Source organism: Phaseolus vulgaris, chromosome 3, assembly GCF_000499845.2.
Source record: "Phaseolus vulgaris cultivar G19833 chromosome 3, P. vulgaris v2.0, whole genome shotgun sequence".
In the NCBI taxonomy this organism is placed as follows: Eukaryota; Viridiplantae; Streptophyta; class Magnoliopsida; order Fabales; family Fabaceae; genus Phaseolus; species Phaseolus vulgaris.
The window spans coordinates 52,970,447-52,994,638 of NC_023757.2; the positions used below are offsets into that span (position 1 = coordinate 52,970,447).

The 24,192-nt window shown below is 31.1% G+C and overlaps 3 protein-coding genes across 3 annotated transcripts; all 3 read left to right on the plus strand.

Annotated features, from left to right (window-relative positions):
• The first annotated feature begins 2,685 nt into the window (after window positions 1-2,685).
• On the plus strand, window positions 2,686-6,440 carry LOC137808746 (abscisic acid 8'-hydroxylase 4). Its single transcript, XM_068610014.1, has 9 exons — window positions 2,686-3,158; window positions 3,261-3,585; window positions 3,811-3,960; window positions 4,566-4,814; window positions 4,915-5,004; window positions 5,100-5,178; window positions 5,284-5,390; window positions 5,497-5,615; window positions 6,066-6,440. Exons 1-9 carry the CDS (start codon window positions 2,956-2,958, stop codon window positions 6,163-6,165), a joined length of 1,422 nt encoding a protein of 473 aa, XP_068466115.1. The 5' UTR covers window positions 2,686-2,955; the 3' UTR covers window positions 6,166-6,440.
• A 7,022-nt stretch (window positions 6,441-13,462) lies between these two features.
• LOC137808742 (ceramide synthase LOH2) lies at window positions 13,463-18,771 on the plus strand. The gene is made up of 7 exons (XM_068610009.1): window positions 13,463-13,683; window positions 13,817-13,948; window positions 15,263-15,471; window positions 16,159-16,314; window positions 17,396-17,581; window positions 17,670-17,848; window positions 18,398-18,771. The coding sequence occupies exons 2-7, from the start codon at window positions 13,832-13,834 to the stop codon at window positions 18,412-18,414; spliced, it is 864 nt and encodes a 287-aa protein (XP_068466110.1). The 5' UTR covers window positions 13,463-13,683; window positions 13,817-13,831; the 3' UTR covers window positions 18,415-18,771.
• A 3,962-nt stretch (window positions 18,772-22,733) lies between these two features.
• LOC137808748 (ethylene-responsive transcription factor ERF109-like) lies at window positions 22,734-23,726 on the plus strand. Its single transcript, XM_068610015.1, has one exon. The coding sequence runs from the start codon at window positions 22,780-22,782 to the stop codon at window positions 23,461-23,463; it is 684 nt and encodes a 227-aa protein (XP_068466116.1). The 5' UTR covers window positions 22,734-22,779; the 3' UTR covers window positions 23,464-23,726.
• The last annotated feature ends 466 nt before the right edge of the window (window positions 23,727-24,192 follow it).

The following is a 24,192-nucleotide window of genomic DNA, read 5'->3' on the forward strand; positions in this document are numbered from 1 at the left end:
TTTTATTTTTTCTTGATCAGTTCGGTTTGTATTTCAACTCCTTTTCCTGCAAGTTTCTTCTTTCTCTCTGCTCGTTCCATCTTTCGGTCTTCTCGTAATCTAGATTCGAAAGACACTTCGATGTTCAAGTCAGTTTTAGTATTTGGTGATATGTAATCTGAGCATTGTATGATGACGTACCTGATTCTTGGGATCTTGGTTATTTATATTATTTCAGTGAATTTTTCTTATTGGGTCAGATTAAAGAGCTTAGATCATACTTAGAAGTGTATTACCTAACTCTTAATTGTTGATTAACTTCATTAACTCTACTTAAGCATAATTGAATTCGTGTTGTCGATCAATCTATTGATGGAGACCAAGACGTACAACTCTCACTTATTAAATAATATAATATTTATTCAAGTTTATAAATAAACATCCTAATCATCATCGTACAGGATGACGCACACATTATGCAATCTAAACTTTATAATAAATACATATTTTTAAATATAAAATCTATATTTCATAATTATAACTAATAATAATAATGTTGGGATTAGAAATTTATATATTTATTTGATCGTTTAACTTTTTTTTTAAGTTTATAATTTTGTACTTTATGTCCGTCTTTTAGGATAAATAGATATTAAGATATTTATATGTAAGAATGATATATTATGTATGATATTATTATGATTATAACTTCTACTCTTGTATTAATAGTTGTTTTATCATTATTATTATTATTTAATCATTATGATCACTATAACCATGGTTTGTTTGTATTTCTTATATCATACCATGTCACCAATAAAGATAATTATAGTTACGATAATCATTAAAATCATGATATAGTTGTAAAGAAAAATTACTTGACAATGTTTTAGAATATAATGATTATATATGATATTTTAAAAATATGATTACGAATTCTTGAGTAAGTATTTAAGTTAGTCCTTCGATTGAGATTAATCATTTTTATTTGAAGATATTTTCATATGACATGTTATTTACAAGAATTTCTGGTCACTTAATTAATAATTCTCTGTAATAATCCAACTATTAATAATTTTTAGTGATGGCACTTTGTCAAAATTTAACATATATTACATCTCTACAACTATTATTTTTAAAATTTGAACTATTATTATTATTTTTTAATTTGGCCTAGTGAGGAATTATTCAAATTTCAGGATTAAATTGAATTAAGTTTTATTTAAAATATAATTTCATCCATATATATATATATATATTTGATATTTCAGTTGCTTTATTTCGTATATTTTTATGAGTGTATTTGTAAGTAATACTATGCAGGTGAATAATCTTATAACACTCTACCTTAAAAACTAAAAATAATATAATTTTATTTCAAAATCTTATTTATCATGATTATATAAATACAATATTTTATTATTAAAACAATATGTCACATGCTTATTTTCCAAACATAATTTCTAATTACCTTTTTAACCTCAGTGGTTGTTGTCCCCTTCGTACAGGTCCCATTTCAACACTCTTGTTTCGTAAAACTGAATCTTTTTTTTTTAAGAAGTGAAAAAAAAAGTGTCCAAATCCAAATGTCAAATCCATTTTAAAACTTCTGAAAACTTCTTAAGTTGTTCTTCCAAGAAAATACGGTTTCATCTTCTTTTTAGTTCTAATGGCACATGGAATGTGAAATATTACCAAATTATCATACATAAGTATTCATTATGGAGATTTTTTTAATAAAAAAAACTAGTAATACCAATATATTTTATTATTTTAAGTATATATATTACAAAATTTTAATATATTTTTTTTTTCCTTTTTTCGAAGTGAAGTTTCGATTAAAATAAAATAGACAAGAGAAATTGTATTTTAAAAATATCCCTTCAATTACTTTTCTTCAAAAAGTGAATCCTTGTTTTAAAACAGTATTTTTTATAAATAGAATTAGTTTTTTAAACTAGAACTTGTACACATGGATAATTTTAAAAAAAAATCTCTAATCATACGTACCCATGAGAGAATGAAGACATACACTGCCATGTTTTAACTCCTGCTATTTATGTTACCTTATCATCCACGAGTGTTGTTAATGCAATCTCTGTTTTTCCAAAAAAATCATAAAATAGAAACTAATTTGTAAAAACCAAAATAATTAGTTACAATAGTAACTAAATTACAGACCATTTTAGAAACTAAAGGAAAATTTGGTTTCTAAATTAGTTTCTATTATTGTTAAATAGTTTTTAAATTGGTATTTAATTAGCCACCAATGTTTTTGCTACCAAATTTAGAAACTAAATAATTGGTAGTTAAAACCTTAGTTGCTAATTAGATATCAATTTAGAAACAATTTAACAATAATAAAAAATAATAGAAACTAATTTAGAAACCAATTTTATTTTTAGTTTCTAAAATGGTATCTATTTTAGTTACTATTGTAACTAATTATTTAAAAATTAGTTTTTATTTCATGATTTTCTTGTAGTGCTTGAACTGTAATTTAAGACTAACTCAACACTATAAAATCAATTCATAAGGTGAGATTTGGATTCACTATACAATGTCTTTTCGCTATGGGTTCTCCTTATATACAATGAAATTTCTTTTCGCTATCGATTCTCTTTATATACAATGAAATTTCTTTTCGATATCGAATCTCCAACACTTTTGTTTATATAGAAAACGCAAACTCTGAAACTAAAACTTGATCTAACATGAAAAATGAGGTTTTGGCATGGCAACACAGTATGGTAAAATATGAACAGACGAAAATGATGATTCTAGAGATTTCCACTTTAAATTTGATTATAGTTAGATAATGACCCGTGCCCCCACCACGTTTCTGCCTCTATAAAACCAATCTCAACACAAACGGGTCCTTCATTGACTTCAAAAGCCATCAGAGAAAACGCATTATTCTTCTTCCTATCCATCAGCAGAAACTCAGAGAGAGTGAGAGAGAGTTGCTACGTGTGTATGGAGATCATTGCTCTTTTCTTATGCATTTTCCTCTTCTTCTCATCCCTTCTTTCATATCCATTGATAAAGAAACACAAGAAACCTCAACAGATTCCTAAGCCTAAGCTTCCACCTGGCTCAATGGGTTGGCCTTACGTGGGAGAGACCCTTCAACTCTATTCTCAGGACCCTAACATCTTCTTTGCTTCTAAGCAAAAAAGGTTCTTAATTTCTTTTTCTTTCTATGCTTTCTTTTGCATGGAGCTTAAACCAACATGGTGGTGCTGGTGCTAACTTAGTTTCACAATTTCTTAATTAATCAGATATGGAGAAATCTTTAAGACACGCATACTAGGTTGTCCCTGCGTGATGTTGGGCAGCCCCCAGGCTGCACGTTTTGTGTTGGTGACTCATGCTCACTTGTTCAAGCCCACATACCCCAAAAGCAAAGAGAAGCTAATAGGCCCTTCTGCATTGTTCTTCCACCAAGGAGAATATCACACTCGCATCAGGAAGCTGGTGCAAACCTCTCTTTCCCCTGAAAGCATTAGAAAACTCATCCCAGACATCGAAACCGAGGTTGTTTCCTCCTTGGAGTCGTGGGTTTCCGCTGGACAAGTCATCAACGCTTTCCAAGAAATGAAAAAGGTTGATTTTGATATGATGTTTTTCGAGTTTGTGAATCTCGTTTTGCTGTAGTGGGAGTAGCAGTGGGTCTACTTTCGGTTTATGTCTTGTCTTATTCGATACTTTTATTGCATGGCGTTGAGTTTTGTTTTCATTTGTTGATTCCTTGTTGATTTTCTTCTGACTGGGTCCTCCATTATTGTTTCCCAACTCATATGTCTTACCTTAACTCTTTCTTCTTCGCAGTTCTCTTTCAATATTGGCATCCTCTCTGTCTTTGGTCACTTGGAACGCAAATATAGAGACCAGCTTAAGGAAAACTACTGCATAGTAGAGAAAGGCTACAACTCTTTTCCAAACAGGATACCTGGAACTGCATACTCAAAAGCACTTCTGGTAAGCTATAGTGATGTCTAATTTATCAGTATTTCAGTTATGCTTCACTGTGCAATTTGATATATCAGTATTTCAGTTACGCTGACACTGTATCTCAGTATTTCAATTACGCTGACACTGTATCTCAGTATTTCAATTACGCTGATACTTGAAGTAACAACAATCATATCTCATCACATCATTTATCACATCATTTATAATAGACAAATGTTCACATTTACTTATAAGATATTAATTTTTGTGAGTCTCCTTCTCATCACGTTTTTTCCACTAAAAACTTTACTTCAGAAGACCAAGTACGGTAACAATCAGACTAACTTCTTATTGGTTCACTGACATACCCTTTTAAACGTGATTTTTGTTATTGGTAAAAATATGTTAAAAGTCACAAGATTTTGTGAATCTTTCTTCTTGGTAAATGAGTTTCACTCACTATTTTGTATTTAGCTATAAATTTGAGTAGTTTATTAGGACAAGTGTGTTAACCAGTGTGATGGTACTACTTCTCTTTACAAATACTTGTCTGAGAAAATCATTTGAAACTTGGGATCAGATTCTGTGTCATTTTACTCTGTCTGATGAATATTTTTTGACATGTTTTGAAGGCAAGGAGGAGGATCAGAGAGATTATAAGTGAGATCATCTGTAAGAGAAAGGAGCAGAGATTGGAGGATAAGGATCTGTTAGGCCACTTGCTGAACTACAAGGATGAAAAGGGAGAAATGCTAAGTGACGACCAAATTGCTGATAATGTAATTGGGGTGCTATTTGCAGCTCAGGATACCACAGCAAGTGTTCTAACATGGATTCTCAAGTATCTTCACGATGACCAGAAACTTCTTGAAGCAATCAAAGTAAGACTTGTTTGTCTCCCAAAAAGATTTTGCAAATCCATGTAGGCCACCACCACAAAAAAGTTAGGCTAATTAATGAGTCAACGGAACTGTTTTGCAGGCAGAGCAAATGGCAGTGTATGAAGCCAATGATGAAGGGAAGAAGCCATTGACATGGAATCAGACCAGAAACATGCCAATTACTCATAGGGTGTGTATGGTATATAAAAACTGCTGCAAATATGATGCAAAACAATGGTCTTGGTTTAATCTGAAAGCAAACTTGGATCATGTGTATCTTTGCAGGTGATTTTGGAAAGCCTTAGAATGGCAAGCATCATATCATTTACTTTTAGGGAAGCAGTGGTTGATGTGGTATACAAAGGTAAGAATTTGAGACAGAATATTCTTTTACCTGTACACTTATGGGAATTTTAATCCTCAAAACCTTTTACTATTTCCTAAACTGTTCTTTCGTGCAATTGTTAAGGATATCTTATACCCAAGGGTTGGAAAGTGATGCCACTGTTCAGGAACATCCATCATAATCCAGAATTCCACCCTTCTCCTCAAAATTTTGACCCTTCAAGGTTTGAGGTACCTTATCCTGCAAAATCACTCAAACAAATATTTGTTTAAAAAAGCCAATCCCTATATATATAAATATTCTCTGAACATATATTTCAACTGTATATGGCTGCAGGTTTCTCCAAAGCCCAATACTTTCATGCCATTCGGCAATGGAGTGCATTCTTGTCCAGGAAATGAGCTTGCCAAATTGAACATGTTCATCTTAATTCATCATCTAGTAACAAAGTACAGGTAAAATTTCAAAAATTGAGTAAAAAGCTATGTAGCACTCATACGACACGTACATAGAGATACGTATAATCTCAAAACTATAAGAATGAGAACACATATTTATATATTATATAATTATAAATTATGTATATTGACAATAAAGATTTATGTGTACAAATATGTTTCAATTTTTTTATAACATAAAAATTTATACAATAAATTTGAGTTTTTAAAAATTAATGTATTTCTGCTTTTTAAAATTGTATTAGAATCATGTTGGAATTTTCATAAATCCAATAATATTTTCTGAATTAGACACTTCACCAATAAATATTATATGAGTGTCGATATTGTATGAGTGTCGATGTCCAACAAAATTGGTATAAAAAGTGTTTTACATTGTTATTTGAATCCCCAATAGGATGATGAGAGTGGTTAGTAACTCACTGTGTTGAATTCTTTGGATGACAGGTGGGAGGTTGTGGGATATCAGAATGGAATCCAATATAGCCCATTCCCAGTTCCTCTGTATGGTCTACCAACAAGATTTTGGAGAAACCAATTGAATTGAATCAAATATGATTATATCATAAAATCTTGCTTTATTCATCATATATTAAACTTTTGGAATTCCTTGCCACCCAACTTCATATTGATTCCTCCTCCTTAACCCAAAACAACTTCACCTCCTATTTTAAAGCGAGGACCCAAACATTGGTCTCTTCTTCCAAGTAACTTCATGCTTATCCTATTTGTAAATGGTGGCATAGCTTAGTACAATTAATTAGTCTCAGTGTGCAAGTTCTACGAATAATGAATGTTATCAACTAATGGAGATTTAGTTCATTAGCTCTATTCAATGCTCCTATAATGGAATGTAATATAATATAACCTTAATGTCTTGGATTAATGTCTTGGATTTCAAGGGGAAAAAGCCCTGTAATGGTCCCCTATAATAGTTTCAAGATTACTCATGGATCTATGGTACGAAGTTTTAGCTTCATTGTTGTCCTTCCATCTCATTTCTCAAACAATTTAAACTCTTAAAAAAAATGGGACATAATATTTTTTAAGAAGTGGACTTTAAACTTAACTCAACTTCACAAAATCGGCTTATGAGATGTACTTTGATAAACCCATCAAACATTTGTTAAAATAGACTTTAAATGAATCTGATACCATATGAAGAAGTAAACTTTAAACCTAATTAGATGAAGTTTGCACTCACTTGTAAAGAAAGAGATGTTTCGATCTCTAATCGACCAATATAGATTCAGAGCTTGTAGAGTGCTGAGAATGAAGAAAACAAATCTAGCACCAATCTGGTGTAAAATTTGACATTACCATAATAAACTCCAAAGGGCAACGTGGCTCCCTTCGCATGGTAGATAATTCATATTTCTTCAGTAGAAGTCACAAGGTGTGACTATGAAAAAGCCATGTGTTGGTAGTTAATTAGCCGGCTGAAAAAGGCGATGCCCTTTGCAGAGGGATTGTAAACCTTTCTAGGGCATGAAGGTTGTTCATGTTTGGTGGTGATGATGCGGGGACCAAAATAGTACATCAAAAATTATTGGACCTTGTGGATTTGTTGGAGATTTTGAAACGACTCATACTGTGCCTTTTGCATTTGCACAGTGGACCAAAAGTTATTTTCTTAGAAAAAAATTTGATACGTCGACAATCATGCACACTGTTTAAGATCTCACATCGACTAAAGTTAGGACATTTCATAGTATATATCTTATAAGCCGATTTATGAGATTGAGTTAGGCTTAAAGTTTACTTCTTAATATGATATCATAGTCATTTTAAGTTTATCCTAGTGTTTGTTGGTCTTATCAGGTCACCCATAATACGTAGTTTTACGCACGAGTTGGCAGTCTCAGTATGAGGAGGGTGTGTTGAAAATTTCAGATCGACTTGAAATTAAGACATTTCATAGTATATGTGGGTGTAAACCTCACCTTATAAGTAGGGTTATGAAGTTGAGTTAGACTTAAAGTTCACTATTTAATCATGGTTATAAATTAATGTCTTTTCATTTATACTTATCAAAGTAACTTTTTTTCCCCAAGTGACCTCCAGTTTTGTTGTACCAACATCACTAATAATTTCATACACTATTAGCAACTACTAGTGTCTTTATCACAATTCATATTCATTTTATGTGTTTGATTCCCACATGATATTTTCTCTTCTTGAATAGTTCAGTGCTATCTATCTAACAAAAAGGTAATATTTATTATTACTTATAATAATGTGTTACATATATAGGCCTGAACTTTCATAGAGCTCTAAAGGGGACCTCTCATTCTTTACATTCTAGCCTCATATTACACTTTCTTTTTATCTGAATCTGTCTGTTCACAAATTTATTTCCTGCTTATACTTTACAGTAGTCTCCTGATTGTGGTCCCAAAAATGGAATAATTTCATTCAGGAGTTTAACCCATCACTACTCAAAATATTTGTGAACCTCAATTTATTGAACATGTGTAGGAGAAAATTAAAAAAAGAGTGAGACACAATTTATTGAACATGTGTAGGAGAAAATTAAAAAGAGAGAGAGAAACATTGAAATGATCTGAAAGATTCATTACAAGAAAATCATCAAATTATAACTACTTTTAGAGAAAAAAATAATTAGTTTCTATTAAATTAAATTAGAAATCATTTTAGAAATTAAAAATTATTGGTATTTAATTAGAATAGTTTCTATTATTAATAAAAATTTATAAGTTGATCTTTAAATTGGTATCTAACCATTAGCTACCAAGGTTTTAACTACTAATATTTTAGATTCTAAATAAGTTTCTAAAAGACTAATTGAAATCAATTTATAATCTAAAATATTAATAGCTAAAACCCTGATAATTTTTATTAATAATAGAAATCACTTTAGATACAAATAATTTTTTAGTCTCTAAAACATTATCTAATTTAGTTAATATAGTGATTAATTATTTGTTATCTTTAGTTTTGGTTATTATTTAATATTTTTTTTTTAATGTTTCCAGATATTTTAAAGATGATATAATTGATGTCAAAAGTTTATAGTGGTGAAAGAGAGGAAGTGATCATCTAATAATGTTATTCAACATAACATTGAAACTAAAAATTTGATATGTGTATGCAAATTGAAAACTGGTTGTATTCTATAGTGATTGTTATTAGAGTTGATGTAGTATCATTTTTTAGATAGCAAAGAACACATCTCCTTCATCTTGTTTATGGTCACCCAACCACCTTAACCCTAGCAATTAAACTGAACCACTGAAATCACCCTCCACCATCTAACTACCCACGGTGAACCAGAGTCTCATATAATGTTCATAGTGGTGGCGACCCTCATGAAAGCTCACAAAGAATAAGGAACGAAGGTGTAAACACAAAAGACAAGGCAAGAGCTAGAGCAAGAGAGAAAGTATACAAATATACATATATATAGAGAAACCCATACAACAAGACCAAGAGAGTCGTGGAAGACAATGATGACAATTACTAAAGTCAATTTTTTTCTTAATTACAAATTATTACCATTTATTAGGCATGTGGTAGTTTACATGAATGGCAAACACTAAAGTTTTAGAGTTGTGTACTTCATAGGCTTTAGAACTCTCAAAATATTCAAGCAAGATTCTTTCATCGATTTCGGAATTAAATATTCAGATGGAAAATGATGTTTTGACAACCCATAAAGTTGTATATAATTCTTGATGTGATGATTTTAGAAATAAATATATATAATAAAAGATAAGTTTGGAATTAAATGATATGAAAAATATTAAAATAATAGTATTGAGAGCGGTATAGAAAATGTGGGTTGTCAATGTATCATTACCGGTTGGAGATCCCACATCGACTAGAGATAAGGACAATTCATTGTATATAAGTGTGTGCAAACCTCACCTTATGAGTTGATTTTACGGGGTTGAGTTAGGCTTAAAGTCCACTTCATCATATTATCCATTCAGGATAAAACATTAAATCATTTCTTATATTTTGGATTTGTTTGAAAAGCTTATTCAGAACCTTGTAAGACTAGTCCTTGTGGTGTAAGAATCTTACTCATGTTCATCTAGTGAAGTCATTAACAACAACATAATATATTTTGTCTTCAATGGACTGAGTTATGGTTAGTCCAAAAAAATCTAAGTGTATCAGTTTAAGGATTTTTAAGTAGAAATATCATTTTGGTATAATTATCTTTTTTATCCCTATGTTAAGGGGTCAATAGTAAATTTGATATAGTAATTTAAAAAAAAATCAATTTCTTCCGTATCTAATTTGGCCATTTCTGTTAAATTCGTATGGACTGGTGATGATGTGTTAAGTGTGAGTGATAGTGTTATGCACATATGTCTCCACGTCAAAGCTTTATCATCACCCTCAATCTTCTTTTCTTCCATTTTCAAACACTTTTATGTGTCTTTGCTTTTAGTTTAATTTCTCATGAGATAAGCGTTTATTTTGGTTATGTTCTTACTTTTCAAATTTAGTTTAACTAAACAGAAAAAAATATTATAATTTCTTTGACTTATATAACAAAAACATATATTATGAATTCAAATTTAATATTATGATAAATAATAAAAAATTAGTATATTTTATAGTTATTTCTAAAAATAATTTATCATCATGTAATATTTTTTATTCACTTAATAATAATTTTAAAAATGATTGATTATCATGTTATTTTAGGACTAATTAAAAAAATATTTTCCTTTTTATTTTTAAAAATGATTGATTATCATGTTAAATTTTAAACTTATTTCTTTTAAAAGCTACTTTTAAACTTATTTCTTTTAAAAGCTACTTTTAAACTTATTTAATAATTAAAATTTTGATAATAATTTTGAATAATTAATTATCATTTTAAATTTCAAATTTACTTAATAATTAAAAAATTTAATGTAAAAATATTTTATAAAACAATTCAAGCTTTAAACTACTTATAAATGCTATCAAAAATCTGTTTACGAAAAGAATTATGTAAATCTGGAATTTCTATTTCCAATGGTTAAAAAAAAGTAAACGTCAATCCGGATCTAAATTTAAAAATATTTCCTTTGTTTTTGTATATTTTTGATAATTTTAGAGAAAATAAATATTTTAAAAAATCACATTTATTTTTAAACGTTGAAGAATCCTCTCCCTTGGATCACAACTTAGACTTCATCAACAAAGTTTATGATCATATTAATATTTAATGAAAAAATAATAGTTTAGGACAGACTTTTTAAGATGCTAATATCTTCCCTTTACTCATAACTAACTCTGAGACACAAATTTGATTTCAGAGACTTTTTCTTATTTCACTGTACTTTTTCCTTAGTAAGTTATGCTGTTTTGTCTTCTATTTTTCAGAGCTTTTTATTTGGGTTGATGTCCAATTTTTCAGGCAGTTTCTTCATGCACCCCTACATTTTTCTTCCTGTACCCCCACACTTTTGTAAATTCCGAAACTGACCCCCACAATTTCGGGATCTGGGAGTGTGCTACGGATTCATCAATCTGGAAGTGAATCATGTTGCATTCCGGATGAGGGGTGTTCCGGAAGCAAAGTTTACATAAATTATTGATTTCTGAATTACTGAATCCGGAAGCCTAATTTCTATTACGGATTGGTGGATCTGGAATGATTTTTCCAATTATGGATTTCTGAATCCAGAATGCATATTTTGAATTATGAATTGGTGGATCCAGAATGGTTTTTTCAATTATGGATGTTTTGTATTTTTTTATTTTGGATTAACACTATTACTCATGTATTACCAGAAACATCAATCCGGGAGATTACCGGATGCGCCAATCCAAAAATTTACTGGAAGCGCCAATCCGAAAATTTACCGGATTTCAGAATCCGGAATACGAAAATAAATAAATGTATAGTTTATAGAGGGACAATTTTGTCTTTACGCAACCTTGTGGGGGTGCAGGAAGAAACTACCATTTTTCAGTTGGGTCAAGCCCATTAGATTTCTCTATGGCGTTGTGACTGCTTCTTCCTGCACCTCCATATCCTTTTGTGTCACCTCATATTAAATATGAAAATATATTTTTATTCTTTTTTGTGTCACTCCATACATAATTTGGAAGATGTTTTTGAATCGGTAAGTGTTTTTTACAAGATGTTGTTTTTGAATCGGTAAGTGTTCTTTAGATTTATAAAATTTAGAAGTCTTTTTTGGATTTAAGATAAGCCTATGGATTATGTAATCTGGTTATATTCTGGATTACATAATCCGAAAGCTGATATCATTTTCATAAAATAATTTTTGATAATCATGCATTTGAAACTTTGATGTAATTTTTCTCATTTTACATGTAAACACTATATACCAAGTTTTGATTGTTATAAATATTTTCCTATAGTTCATTAAAAGATAGTAAATGAATTACATAGATTATATAAATTTTAGGTCCTTTTCATAGGGTTTTCAAAGTAGTGTAAAAGGATAGTGGAAATGAATGATGGGAATTGATTTTGGCATTAATTAGACGAAAAAAAAACTGCAAGTAATTAATGTTATACTGTAATCAAGGATTAGAAATCATGGAAGTGTTAAAGTGTTAATTAAGTGAGTTCAAAACAATAGGAAGTGTTATGAGTTAATAAAGTTGAATAAAAATCCACCTTAAATTATTTGCTACAAATACTCCTCCACCCCTTTAAACAAATACTAATAACTTATACAACTAATAGGTGATAAAATATTTTTAATTAAATTATTAACTATATAATTTATTTAAAATTAGTTAGTATTTATAATTTTAATATTTAGATAATAAATGTGATAAGAGGAGTGAATTTCCGCTAGTTGAGGACGACGCCAATATTTCGACCTCAAATCGGAGAGATAGCATCCTGAGACTCGAACACTCCTCTTAAATGTTAGACACACATATCGAACACCGACACTCGTAGGACACATATCGGTAAAATGTCTAATTCAAAAAAATATTTGTTAGATTTTTGACAATTTTAACACAGTTTTAACACAATTTTAAAAAGGATAAATGTATTAATTTTCTAAAACTCAAATTTATTGTATAAATTTTTATTATGATTATAAAAATAAAGAAAAAATAATTTTGAATCAGTCATGAAAAACATCTTTCTACTCTAAACAAAATTTGAAACATACTTGTGCACATAAATCTTTATTGTCAATTTATATAATTCATAATTATATAATATATAGATTCGTGTCCTACATTTTAGATATGATACGTATATCTGTGTCCATGTGGTTTCCGTGTCTATGGTACATAGATAGTATTGTTAGGTCAATCACAGGTATTGTCCGTTTTAGAAATCGGTGCTCCGTCACGATTTTTTCCTAAAAAACATGAGAGAGTGAGTATATAAAATTTCATTTGCTTTAACTCCTGAATTAGACTAGTATATCACATAAAATATTTATATTATAATAAAATAAATAATTAAAATAGTAAATTAAAAAAGTTGTAAAATAAGGATTTATCCTTATCTGGTTTTATTACCACGCCTACAACTAAATCTAGTTTTGGTTCATAATAACACAAGATTTTTAAATCTAAAGTAAAATAAAGGGGAAGAAACTGGTTAGAGAAATCAAAGAGCAGAACGTTGAAAATGGAAAGAAAAGTCAGATTCAATTCACGAGGGGGAAAAAAAGTTGGTAGAAAGAAAAATCGCAGGACGAACAACTCATCGCCACGTGGACGTATTACAGGTCCAAAGGTGGGCCCGCCCAAAAAATGAAATTATATTAAATTAATTAATTAATTAATTCAACGAGAAGGTTTCACGAGGAACAGAAGTTATAATAAATAAATAAATAAAATGTTATATAAATAATAAATAGTAACGAATGAAAAAAGAAAGTGGGAGAAGAAGATTAAACGAATAAAACAAAATAAGAAAAATCAAAACCTCTAAGCATTTCATTTTTCATTTCGTTTTGCATTTTTCCGTTTCAGCTCTCTCTCCCTCCCTCTTTCGCACGCACTTTCCCTCCGTCGTTTCGTTGGCTTCTTCCTCTGCGCGCATTTCCGCTTTCACGACTCACGAAGCCGCCAGCGAAGCCATCCTTGAAATCAGGTAAGAATCCGATCTCGCTGTGGCTATCGCTTCGATACATGAAAACTTCTGCGGTTCCTTTGATGCTGTGAATGATCTTTGTCTGTGCTGTTCTCGTTACTCATTCTCTCTACGTTTTGTTCTTGAACTGCAGCTATTGCAATCCGCCATGGATTTCCTCTGGACCGAGAATGCGACGCCGCACGCCTCGCAATTCTCCGCCGCGATCTACTTCGCCTTCGCCAGTTTCGCGGCCAGGTTCTTCCTTGACAGATTCGTTTTTCGCGTAAGATCCTCTGTTTGCGTAGCGAATTTCTCCTTACCTGCCGAATTGGATTCGTGTAGATGGCTTGTTTCTGTTTGTTAGAGATTTAATTGAATGAAATAGAAGAAACGGCTGAGTTATGGCTTGTGCCTGTTTTTATTGATTCTCCTTTTTAGGGTTCGTTGAAAGAAACTGCAGAAGCTATTGGTTTTGTTAGTAATTCAGGATAAATTTTGTTTGAGTTGGTGGATTTTTTTTTCTTTTTTCTGTTTTTGGTTGCATTTTATCGGTAGGTATTTGTTTCCTGAAATTTGTTCAAATTGGTGAAGGATCTTTCACTTGACCTTCAATTGGTGTTAATTGCGCAATTGAAAGTTAAGGCATCAGTGTCCCTCTTATGGAAAATGTTCTAATGCAATGCTGCTCATTTGTGTTGGGTTAAATCTGTTTATTGGTATTCTTTTATCCTTCTTAATTATGTTATTGGCCCTCTTTGACATTTAAGTGTTATTCTTAGCTCATATATGGCATAAATATATTTATATATATTTCCTATTGTGTTGGGACACGGATTGTCATGGGAGGTTTTCTATATTTCCAATTGATGAATGGAGTGTGTCGTGTGTGCATTATCTTTTTTTTTCATGCTGCTCATGAATGATTATAACACAGTTGATTTTGTGTTACCTTCTATTCCATACAGTAACCACCACCATGCATTACGGTTGGTGGGCATTACTTTCTAATCTTACTGGTGTAATCAGGATGCCAAAAAGGAAAAAAAAACACTGTTGTTTGTAAAGGGTTATAGAAGAATATCATGTTCTCAAAACATGTAGGAAATGACTTGCTAATTGTTGTTGTTCTAGAATCCCAATTCCTTAAATAATGAAATTTAACTGTGTCTGGAAGAGATCTCTTTGTCAAATATCGCTTTGGTTTCTTTCACCTGTTGTATTGAGAAGAAAGTACGTTAGTGTGGTGCAATCTCAGTCTGGCTATATGGGATGATAGGTTAAATTTTTTCTAGCAAAGCACACCACTAAGGATGATCAAAGACTTTTAATGCCTAAGCTTGATATTTTTATAAATTCTTAGTTGTTCCAGGAAGTCTGTGTCGATCTGTTTAGTGACCTGTGGAAAAAGAGTATTTTTTCGAAGCAACTATGACCAATCTTGTTGCAGTTTAGAATAATTTTAAATCTTCTTGTATGATATCCTTACAAATTCTCCTACTTACTAAATGAAAAAACGTATTTAGTATCTTTTGTGTTTTCAAGATATTAAAGTCATTTACCTTTTCCTTCATATTCTTTATATTGTTGTTGTCTACAGAGGTTGTCTATTAGGATGTTGACAAAGGGTAGAGCTCCATCACGTATTACTAAGGAAATGGAAGTAAAGATTGGAAAATGCTCAGAGTCAATGTGGAAGTTAACATATTATGCTGCTGTTGAAGCATTCATTCTTAAAATTTCCTACCAGGAACCCTGGTTCAGTAATACGAAATTATACTTCAATGACTGGCCAAATCATGAGTTGAAGTAAGTATTTTATGTAGCATGATGAACAAAATCAGTCTAGTCAGTAACAAATGTTTTTCCCACATTGAGTGGCCTGCATTTATCTTGTTGACCTGTTTATTTGTGTTTATCAGAAAAACCTCCTCATTGAACCTTATACTCATCTTCAATTTTATTTGCTTTACATCTTAAATTTACTCACATGGTTAAGATCAGAACCCAATTCTTAACTTAGTAATCTAGGTTCACATTAAAACTGAGTAATAAGTTTTCAGAAACCAACAATTGGACCTTGGGCATTTTTGTTTTGGCAACTACTAGAGACCTAAATCTAGTATTTTTATTTTAGTTTTGATGGACGACAACTAGGTGCATGGCAGCAAATTTAAAAGTTTCAAAGCAATATACATATATTTTCCTCACTTTGTTAAAAGAAAATGCACATATCTATATTATATGGTTTATACTTTATATAGGCTATGATTAATTTGCTCCTTGCTTCTTCTAACTTGATGTCATTGGTTGTAACTTGCCATTTTTTGGTACAATGTAACTTGCTATCTGGTTCTGTAGACATAAATCAAATGGGGGGAAATTGTAATTTTAAGGAAGTTGTTTATAAGATTGTTGTACTTGTATGAGTTTTGTGGTAAATAGAACTTGGCATATTAAAATTTATATTGCACCCTGTTTTATGTCTTATCTCAGGAGTTCTATGGTGTTGTACTACATGTGCCAGTGTGGGTTCTACATATATAGTATTGTTGCTATTTTGACATGGGAGACTAGAAGGAAGGATTTTTCGGTGATGTTTACCCACCATGTAATTACTGTTTTACTAATTGGGTGCTCGTATTTAACAAGGTAAATCTGATGGTTTCCAACAAGCCTTAATTTTATCTGCAGAATATACTATACCTGTTGTACATAACATAAACCTTAAATTTGGAATTTATTTATTATTTCTTATTTTTGACATAAGCATGAAACTTCTCACTTGGTGTCTCATTTCAAGATTGTTTTTAACGTTTTATATCTGTTAAGAGTTTTAGACATCAATTATTTTTGTTGCCCAAATAATATTCATAACCGTAGGTGGTGTTTTTAAAACCAATAAATTTTAATTCTCTGTTTGGAAATATGTTTTGGGATTTATCATATGTTTTCACTTTCTATCTTTAACCAGTGTAGTTTCTTGAAATTCCAATTTTTTTTTTTAATTTACTGGATGGAGATGGATGACCATTTTAATCATGCTTGCCTTTTCCTGTATAAAAGAATTAGGTAATTATCTCACAAGGCCTTCTTAAATTTATTGCATATGTTAAAATTTTCCATTATTATAAATAATATTTAAGAGCCTGTATTAGTTCTCGAGACTATGTTTGGATATCCACTGTTGATTGGGATGGAATAGGGTGGAACAAGTGGATGGATGAAATAATGGATTTTATCCCATAATCCATCCCAAGTTGAAAGGGCAGAAAAGAGGGATATTGGGTGGAATGGGGTTCCATTGGGCTGCGTTCAGCACCTTTCCATCAATGCATACATAGCTTGAAACTTCTAGTCCCATGTACCTTTTAGAGCATTAATACAAGTTGATAATATTTTTTGCAACTTTTTGGTCTGTGGCATGTAATTACATATGTAATATGCAATAAAACCATCTGATGTCAGTACTTAAATAGATGTATCTCTTAGATTTGAGTCTCTGTAAATGCTTGGAAACTCTAATTGAACTGAGAAATGCTGGACACATCTCCGTTTTCTATGATAAGAGATTATAATGTTCTTTCATGTCATGTCTGCTTTCATCTTGTGACTTCAAACTTTTTTTAGGTTGTTATATCAGATTGAGTAATTTAGATATTCGAAATTGCAGAACTGACACTAAAATCTTAGATAGAAATTGAGAGATAACTTACACGTGCTGCATTTACAGTTTTTTTAGGATTGGCTCCATAATCCTCGCCCTTCATGATGCAAGTGATGTGTTCATGGAAGCTGCAAAGGTTTTCAAGTATTCTGGAAGGGAGTTTGCTGCAAGTGTGTGTTTTGGATTCTTTGCAGTTTCATGGCTCATATTGCGGCTAATTTTCTTTCCCTTTTGGGTTATTAAAGCGACAAGGTTTGTCTTTTTTATTTTTATGATATTAATTTGACTTTGTTTTCCAAGACGCCTATTTATTAATCTTATTTCTGTTTCCACATTCCAGCATTGATCTTCAACAGTGCCTAAACCTGTCAGAAGGTTTTGACATGTTTCTCTACTACATTTTTAATACAATGCTCATAATGCTACTCATCTTCCATATATACTGGTGGAAGCTCATATGTGCAATGATCTATAGACAGCTGAAAAATAGGGGAAAAGTTGGCGAGGATATAAGATCTGGTAAGCAGGTTTCATCAATACAGATTGAGAGTATTATTAGTATTCTATTATTCTTTTGTCCAGGAACCTGTCCTATGTTAGGTTATGTGCCATTGAATTTTTTCATATTATCTTGCACTGAATCGTATTTTAGTATTCTTTTTCCTGGAGCACAATTTAAAATGTTACTTTTGAGTAGAATGTTTTGCAATTCCTGTATCTTCAGGGATGCCAATGGCCTCAAACCCAGAATTTATTGGTTCGGATTTCAGAAGAAAGTATAACCTAGAGATATTATCGACTTGTTTTGGATATTATGTGTCATCTCAATGATAGGGGTAGAGTTAAAGTGCTAATTTCTGAACATTCCTATGTTATACCCCTCCCACCCAGCTGTGATTATCATTCTACTGAGTCACGTATTTGATTTAGTTAAATCACGATATGTTAATAGCTACGATTAATACTGTATCTGATTCTGGCGATCAATTTACTTTGGTCATTCATTGTCATGGGTAAATACGTAACTTTGTTTTAACTGAAGGAGTTTCTTTTTTCATTTTTTTGCAGATTCAGACGATGATTGAGTTTGAATAGACGAAGGGTTTTGTTGAGTTTCTTTGTTCCCGCTGATTGGTGGTAGATCTGATGATATACTGCTTTTGACTTGTCTATAGATTTTTAGGAGTTCAGTTGGTTAATACAACCAATGGAGAGGATCTGAAGTTTCGTTAGTTTCAAAATTTTCATCGATTACCTAGAAGAAAGGGAGTAGGAAACCGTCAAAGCATATTTTGATTCTTATATTTTTGCTGTATAAATGATAGGCATTCCTGTATAATTGTTTTTCTAAACCAACCCGTTTAGGTAAACTAGGAGTTCAATGAAAACTAACTTATAAAGAATATGAAGGAGAAAGAAAGAGTGGTGCTCTGTACTGTCAATTCACTGTGCATGTCTATTTTTAGTTTTCTAGTCTTTAATAAGCGTTTTTTGAAAAATAATTATTTTTTCCTTTTAAGCTTAACCAAATATGCTATAATTATGAACCTTCCTGTTGTCTTGATGTGGTTTTATTGGAAATTTCATTGATTGCAAATGTTCAGATTTTTTTCTTGAAATCATTTTTTTTGTACTAAATAACAGACCCCCACCCCTTCCAAACACAAAAGTGTTATGCTATTAAATGTTTAGTGGAATGTGTTGGTGAATATCAATTATATTTATAATTTTTAATACGGCTAGTTGTTTCTTTATAAAAAAAACTGAAGCATCAGAGTTGAATTAAACAAGCTATTCTAAAAGCAAGAGTTTAATATGGTGAATTTGTTTTACGATATTTTTCGTTCTGATTTATAGATAGCGGGTGCTTCATTTATTATTCAATTATATTAAACTGCGCCACTGTGTTAATAGTAGTGCATGAGAATAATCTCCTGAAGATGCCAGATTTTGCAATCACTTATTGCATATTCCTCTCTTTTTCCAGCTTTCTTGTTTGTTGTAAATTTGGATTCAAAATTTAATGTTTTGATAACCTTAAACAAGACTAAATATATGTTTTAGTTTTAAAAATCACTCAATTTGAAATGTATGAACTTGTATACACAGATTCAACTCCTTCCTCCGTCTCAAGTTCATTTCCTGTGTTCATCTATAGATTCAATCTGGGCCTTTGTGCCAACTCCCTAACTGTGGCAAGAATTTAAAGGGCTAATCCATTTGACAAGAGGATTTAAAAAGATTTTGATTAAAGTACTTGTTTGGATATCAAATATAAAAATGTTATGTCAAGGTGTGTATTCAATTAGATTTTATAGCACTTTTTTATTTATAAAATTTCCCTATATATTTTAAAAGATTTTGCATGTTTGTCAAAAGATTTTTTTAAAAGATAATTAAGATTTTGTAATTTGAATTTTAAATCATGATATTTGAAAGGATCTTATGAGTTTACAAAATTTTAAAGAATTTCATGCATTTTAAGAAAAAAAAATTATGAGTACTTTGTATCTTTATATTTGTATCTTTAAATTATTTTTTATCTATTTTTCGACTCTTCAAAATTACGCAAATCAAAGTGCATTTTAGTGGCAACTAATGTTGATATTATAGTAAACCATTCAAGATACAAACAACATTTGATACTATGCTACTAGGTCATTTTGAAAGACGAGTACATGCTCAATAATTCTTTATTTTCCACAAAAGTTAATTGAACTTGAGAGTAAGAAAAATAACAAATAAATGACAAGGTTTGGATAAAAAAAATGTAAAACCAATATAGATTATAATAACTAATTTACTCTTGGAATTAAACAATAGGTTCAGACTTATGGTATTCTAATAATTTTGAACATAAAGATTTGTCTACTAATTCAATACAAAATTCAATAGAGAAATATTCTTTACCAAGTGTTGCTGACACAAATCTTTACTCTTATCTTAAAAATGTTGAATTGAAAATTGTGATTGTTACTTAGCAATATCAAATTTCCTCTCAATCACATTACATAAAGGTACATAATGAAGATTGAACAATTTATTTTAAGTGTTATTATCCTAACCTACAAAGTCTTGTAAACGATACTGTTCACCTTGAAAAGAATGAGTTCTAAAACAAGAGTTACAAAGATATTTTGACACTGTGTCTCAAAATTGTGTCTGATTGTCTTCGTCAAACATTAAACATATGAAATGATGGAGGACCATCTAGGAGTGATCATATTGGACCCTTAACTAGGACTATGGCTAGAAGACTAAAAGAGGGAGAAGGCCTCATAAGACTTTCCTTTTTATGGACACTGATACATTGAACTTTCTTTTCCATCTTCTTAACCTTGTAAAAATGTATAAAAGTAAATAAAATAGAGTAAACAAATGTATAGGAATTAAGATTTTTGTTGTGTAAAAAAATAAGTGTACAAGTGAACTTAATTTGGCCTAATTAGGGTTTGACTTGGGAAGTCAAGACCCTAATTTGAGAGTCAACGCGCAACTCTCTCTATTAGGTAAGTCAAAACCCTAATGAGACTAGTAAGAAAAATAGTGTCAAAATCCTAAAAAAAAGTATTAAATACACAATTCAACTCTAATGTATTTTGCATTTTATTCACATGTCATTATATATCCTATTAATGAATGAATTTTATATATGTTGTTGAATGGAATTGTAGGTAATTGATACATTGAATTTCATTTCGTAGTTATTATATTTTTTTGTTCCCTCCGCTAAACTTATACTAAAACAAAAAAATACCACATAAGGGTCTTCTAGACTGACACTAAACTTCACAAAACAAAAATTATATTTTATCAGTGTTTAATGTAAATTATATTTATATTCGTATAATTTGCATCAGCCTAAATTTCATAAATAGTTATTGACTTGTAATAATAAATAATGTTTAGATTTGTGTAGACTTATAGTTACAATATTTATCATGAGTTAGATGAGTTAAGCTTATAGTTACAATATTTATCAAAGTGGATTCACACTACAAATTAACATTTACACTTTTAACATTCGTCACATTTTATACTGAAAAATCATTACTATTTTTCTTTTAGCATAGACTTCTACCAATAATGATCACAATTTTCCTTACCATGTGAGACTTAATTAAGATAATCACACCCTGTAATTATTTTCATTACTTTTAAGGGATCTTGGCCAATAATTTTGGAGGAAATAAAAATAATTTACTCAATAAAAAATAATAAATATATAATTATTGCCACTAATACAAAATAGTACATACTTTAATATAAATACAAGTAAAAAATCACTTATATTTAAAGGATGGCCATTCGTTTTTTTAAATTCTTCAATTAATCAATAATTGAATCAGAACTTAAATTTTAAGATGTAATTAACTAAAGATTTTTTTTTGGATAAATAAATCATAATTAAAAGTTGATTATAAAAAACATATAACATACGATTTCATTTTATATTCCTAAAAAAAATTCCATACAAAAAGTATTTTAAAACAATAAAAACACTTAAATGAATTGAACTTGTCAGAACTTACAGAAGAAAATAAAATATAACTATTCAAACTTTTATGAAAGAAAAAAAAATTTAAAAAAATATTACGTTTAATTTAACGTGTTAATATATATTAAAATTTAAATAACATGCATTATAAAAAAATAAATTGAAAATTATCATTTATTTAAATTTTATCATTATAAATAAGAAATTCTAAAAAATCTGGGGGCCACAAAATCCAATCCTCTACCACTGATTATTTGTTGTTGCAAAGAGGTGAAATAACTCAGATACAAGAAGCATAAACGTGATTAAAATTCCATACACAAATAATAATTGTTTTTTCAACTATTTATTAATTATTTTTTTTAAAGAAAATATGTAGAATACATTTTACGAAATTAACGCGAAGAAAAGTTTTCTTGACACTACAATAAATAACATACATTTAATACGGTCTATAATAATATAATAATATTTTTAAATTTAAAAAAAATAAAATTAATTCATTAAAGTATGAAATGTATGTTTTTAAATATCAACACCCAATTGATAATTATATATATTTAATTTGATATTTTAGTGTATTAATTATTTGATTAAGTAATAAAGGTGTTAAAAGGAGTAATGAAAAAAATGGTTGCGTTGACAGTTAGTAATAAATGATGTTATTTAGAAAAGAAAAGGTCAAACGAATTTAAAGCAGTGAGTGAAGTGAAGTCTCCGTTAACTTTCGTTACAGATATTTTCTGTTACATCGTGTCACGTGTGTCCAATTCAGCACGTGCTCAAAATCTAAATCAAAATCAAAATCATTATCCGTGTAAAAACGGTGTGAACAGCTGGACCTTACCTGCCACGTCACCCCAAACCGTATATAAGCAAACCCATCCTCTCACTTCATTCAGTTTCAGAAAACATTCCACGCGCCAAACATTTTGACTCTCTTTCAACTCCAATGTCTTCCTCCGCCTCCTTCTCCGCCGCCACTCTCACCACCGAGCAAGAACTCTCCGTCATCGTCGCCGCCCTCACCAACGTCGTCGCCGGCTCCACCTCCTCCATCCCCGACTTCCGCCTCCCCAGCGCCTCCCAGCCTCCCGCCGCAACCGCCTTCGACCGGATGGTCCCGCCGCCCTCCATGGACACGTGTCGCGAGTGCAAAATCGCCGGCTGCCTGGGCTGCAACTTCTTCCCCGAAGAGAAGAAGAAACAGAAGAGGGCCAAGAAGAAATACAGAGGAGTCAGACAAAGACCGTGGGGTAAGTGGGCCGCGGAGATTCGCGACCCACGCCGCGCGGCCCGAGTCTGGCTCGGAACTTTCAACACGGCCGAGGAAGCGGCCCGGGCCTACGATAATGCCGCCATCGAGTTCCGCGGCCCACGGGCCAAGCTCAATTTTCCTGTGGTGGACGAGTCCCTAAGCATGCAGCAGAGAGAAACAGAGACCGTTGCAGCGGCAGAGCAACTGAAGAACGAGAATCCCAACCAGAGCATGGAAGTGAACGCAGTGGAATTCGGGAACAGCAACACCGAATTCTGGGACAGAATTGGCGAAGCTGATTTTCATCAGCTGATGATGATGATGGATTTCGCCGCAGATTCTTCCGACTCTGCCACCGGGAACACTCTTAGTTCCTGACTATAGTTCAGTTCATCAAGCAAATTTACTAGTTTTGGTAGTCTCTGTTTACAAATTTGTACAACAATTAAGAAAATTTATATTAATTTTTCTTTCTATAAGCCCTTGTATTCATATATTTTGATCAAGCTAGCTTCTTGGTTCATCACCATTTAGCTACATCACTACTTATATTTCTCTGTATCTTTCTTCCGCTAGATTTTTTACGGAGGAAGTTGCAAAGTACAAACAAATCAAGCTTTTGTTGTGTTTTGGTATGACAACGTTGAATTCATGAAACCTTAAAAAAGAAGAAATTTGTCTTGATTATGACAGTACTCTAAGGGATATTCTAAGAGTAACTGATGTTGTTGGCTGCACTGGAACAGAGTGAGTTATGTGTTTGGGTAATGAAAAATTTTGGGGGCAAAAGTTGGAGGTGGAACCCACCGTGCAGCACCTGAGGATGTAAGATGTTGTGGTGTGGCGCGCACTGGGACACTGCCACGTCATTCTTTTACTAAGTCCTAAACAAATTTATGTACGATCAATGAAAAATATATGGACAAATTGTTTCATTATACAACTCTTCATTAATTAATGATATAAAAGAAAAATATTTTTGTCATTTTATATAAAAGTTAAAATTTTAGATAAAGAAAGTTGTATTATAAGATCATTTTCCTTTACGTACTTGGTAGGGCCGCGTGCTGTCCACCTTCATGCTCTGTTCTCAAACATCACGAGCTG

Excerpts from the sequence above, each read along its gene's own strand:
- LOC137808746 (XM_068610014.1), top strand. The coding sequence starts at position 2,956 with ATGGAGATCATTGCTCTTTTCTTATGCATTTTCCTCTTCTTCTCATCC. Across the intron at positions 3,159-3,260 it reads TTTGCTTCTAAGCAAAAAAG|ATATGGAGAAATCTTTAAGA; the intron begins GTTCTTAATTTC and ends TTAATTAATCAG. Across the intron at positions 5,005-5,099 it reads ACATGCCAATTACTCATAGG|GTGATTTTGGAAAGCCTTAG; the intron begins GTGTGTATGGTA and ends GTATCTTTGCAG.
- LOC137808748 (XM_068610015.1), top strand. The coding sequence starts at position 22,780 with ATGTCTTCCTCCGCCTCCTTCTCCGCCGCCACTCTCACCACCGAGCAA.
- LOC137808742 (XM_068610009.1), top strand. The coding sequence starts at position 13,832 with ATGGATTTCCTCTGGACCGAGAATGCGACGCCGCACGCCTCGCAATTC. Across the intron at positions 13,949-15,262 it reads TTGACAGATTCGTTTTTCGC|AGGTTGTCTATTAGGATGTT; the intron begins GTAAGATCCTCT and ends TGTTGTCTACAG. Across the intron at positions 15,472-16,158 it reads TGGCCAAATCATGAGTTGAA|GAGTTCTATGGTGTTGTACT; the intron begins GTAAGTATTTTA and ends GTCTTATCTCAG.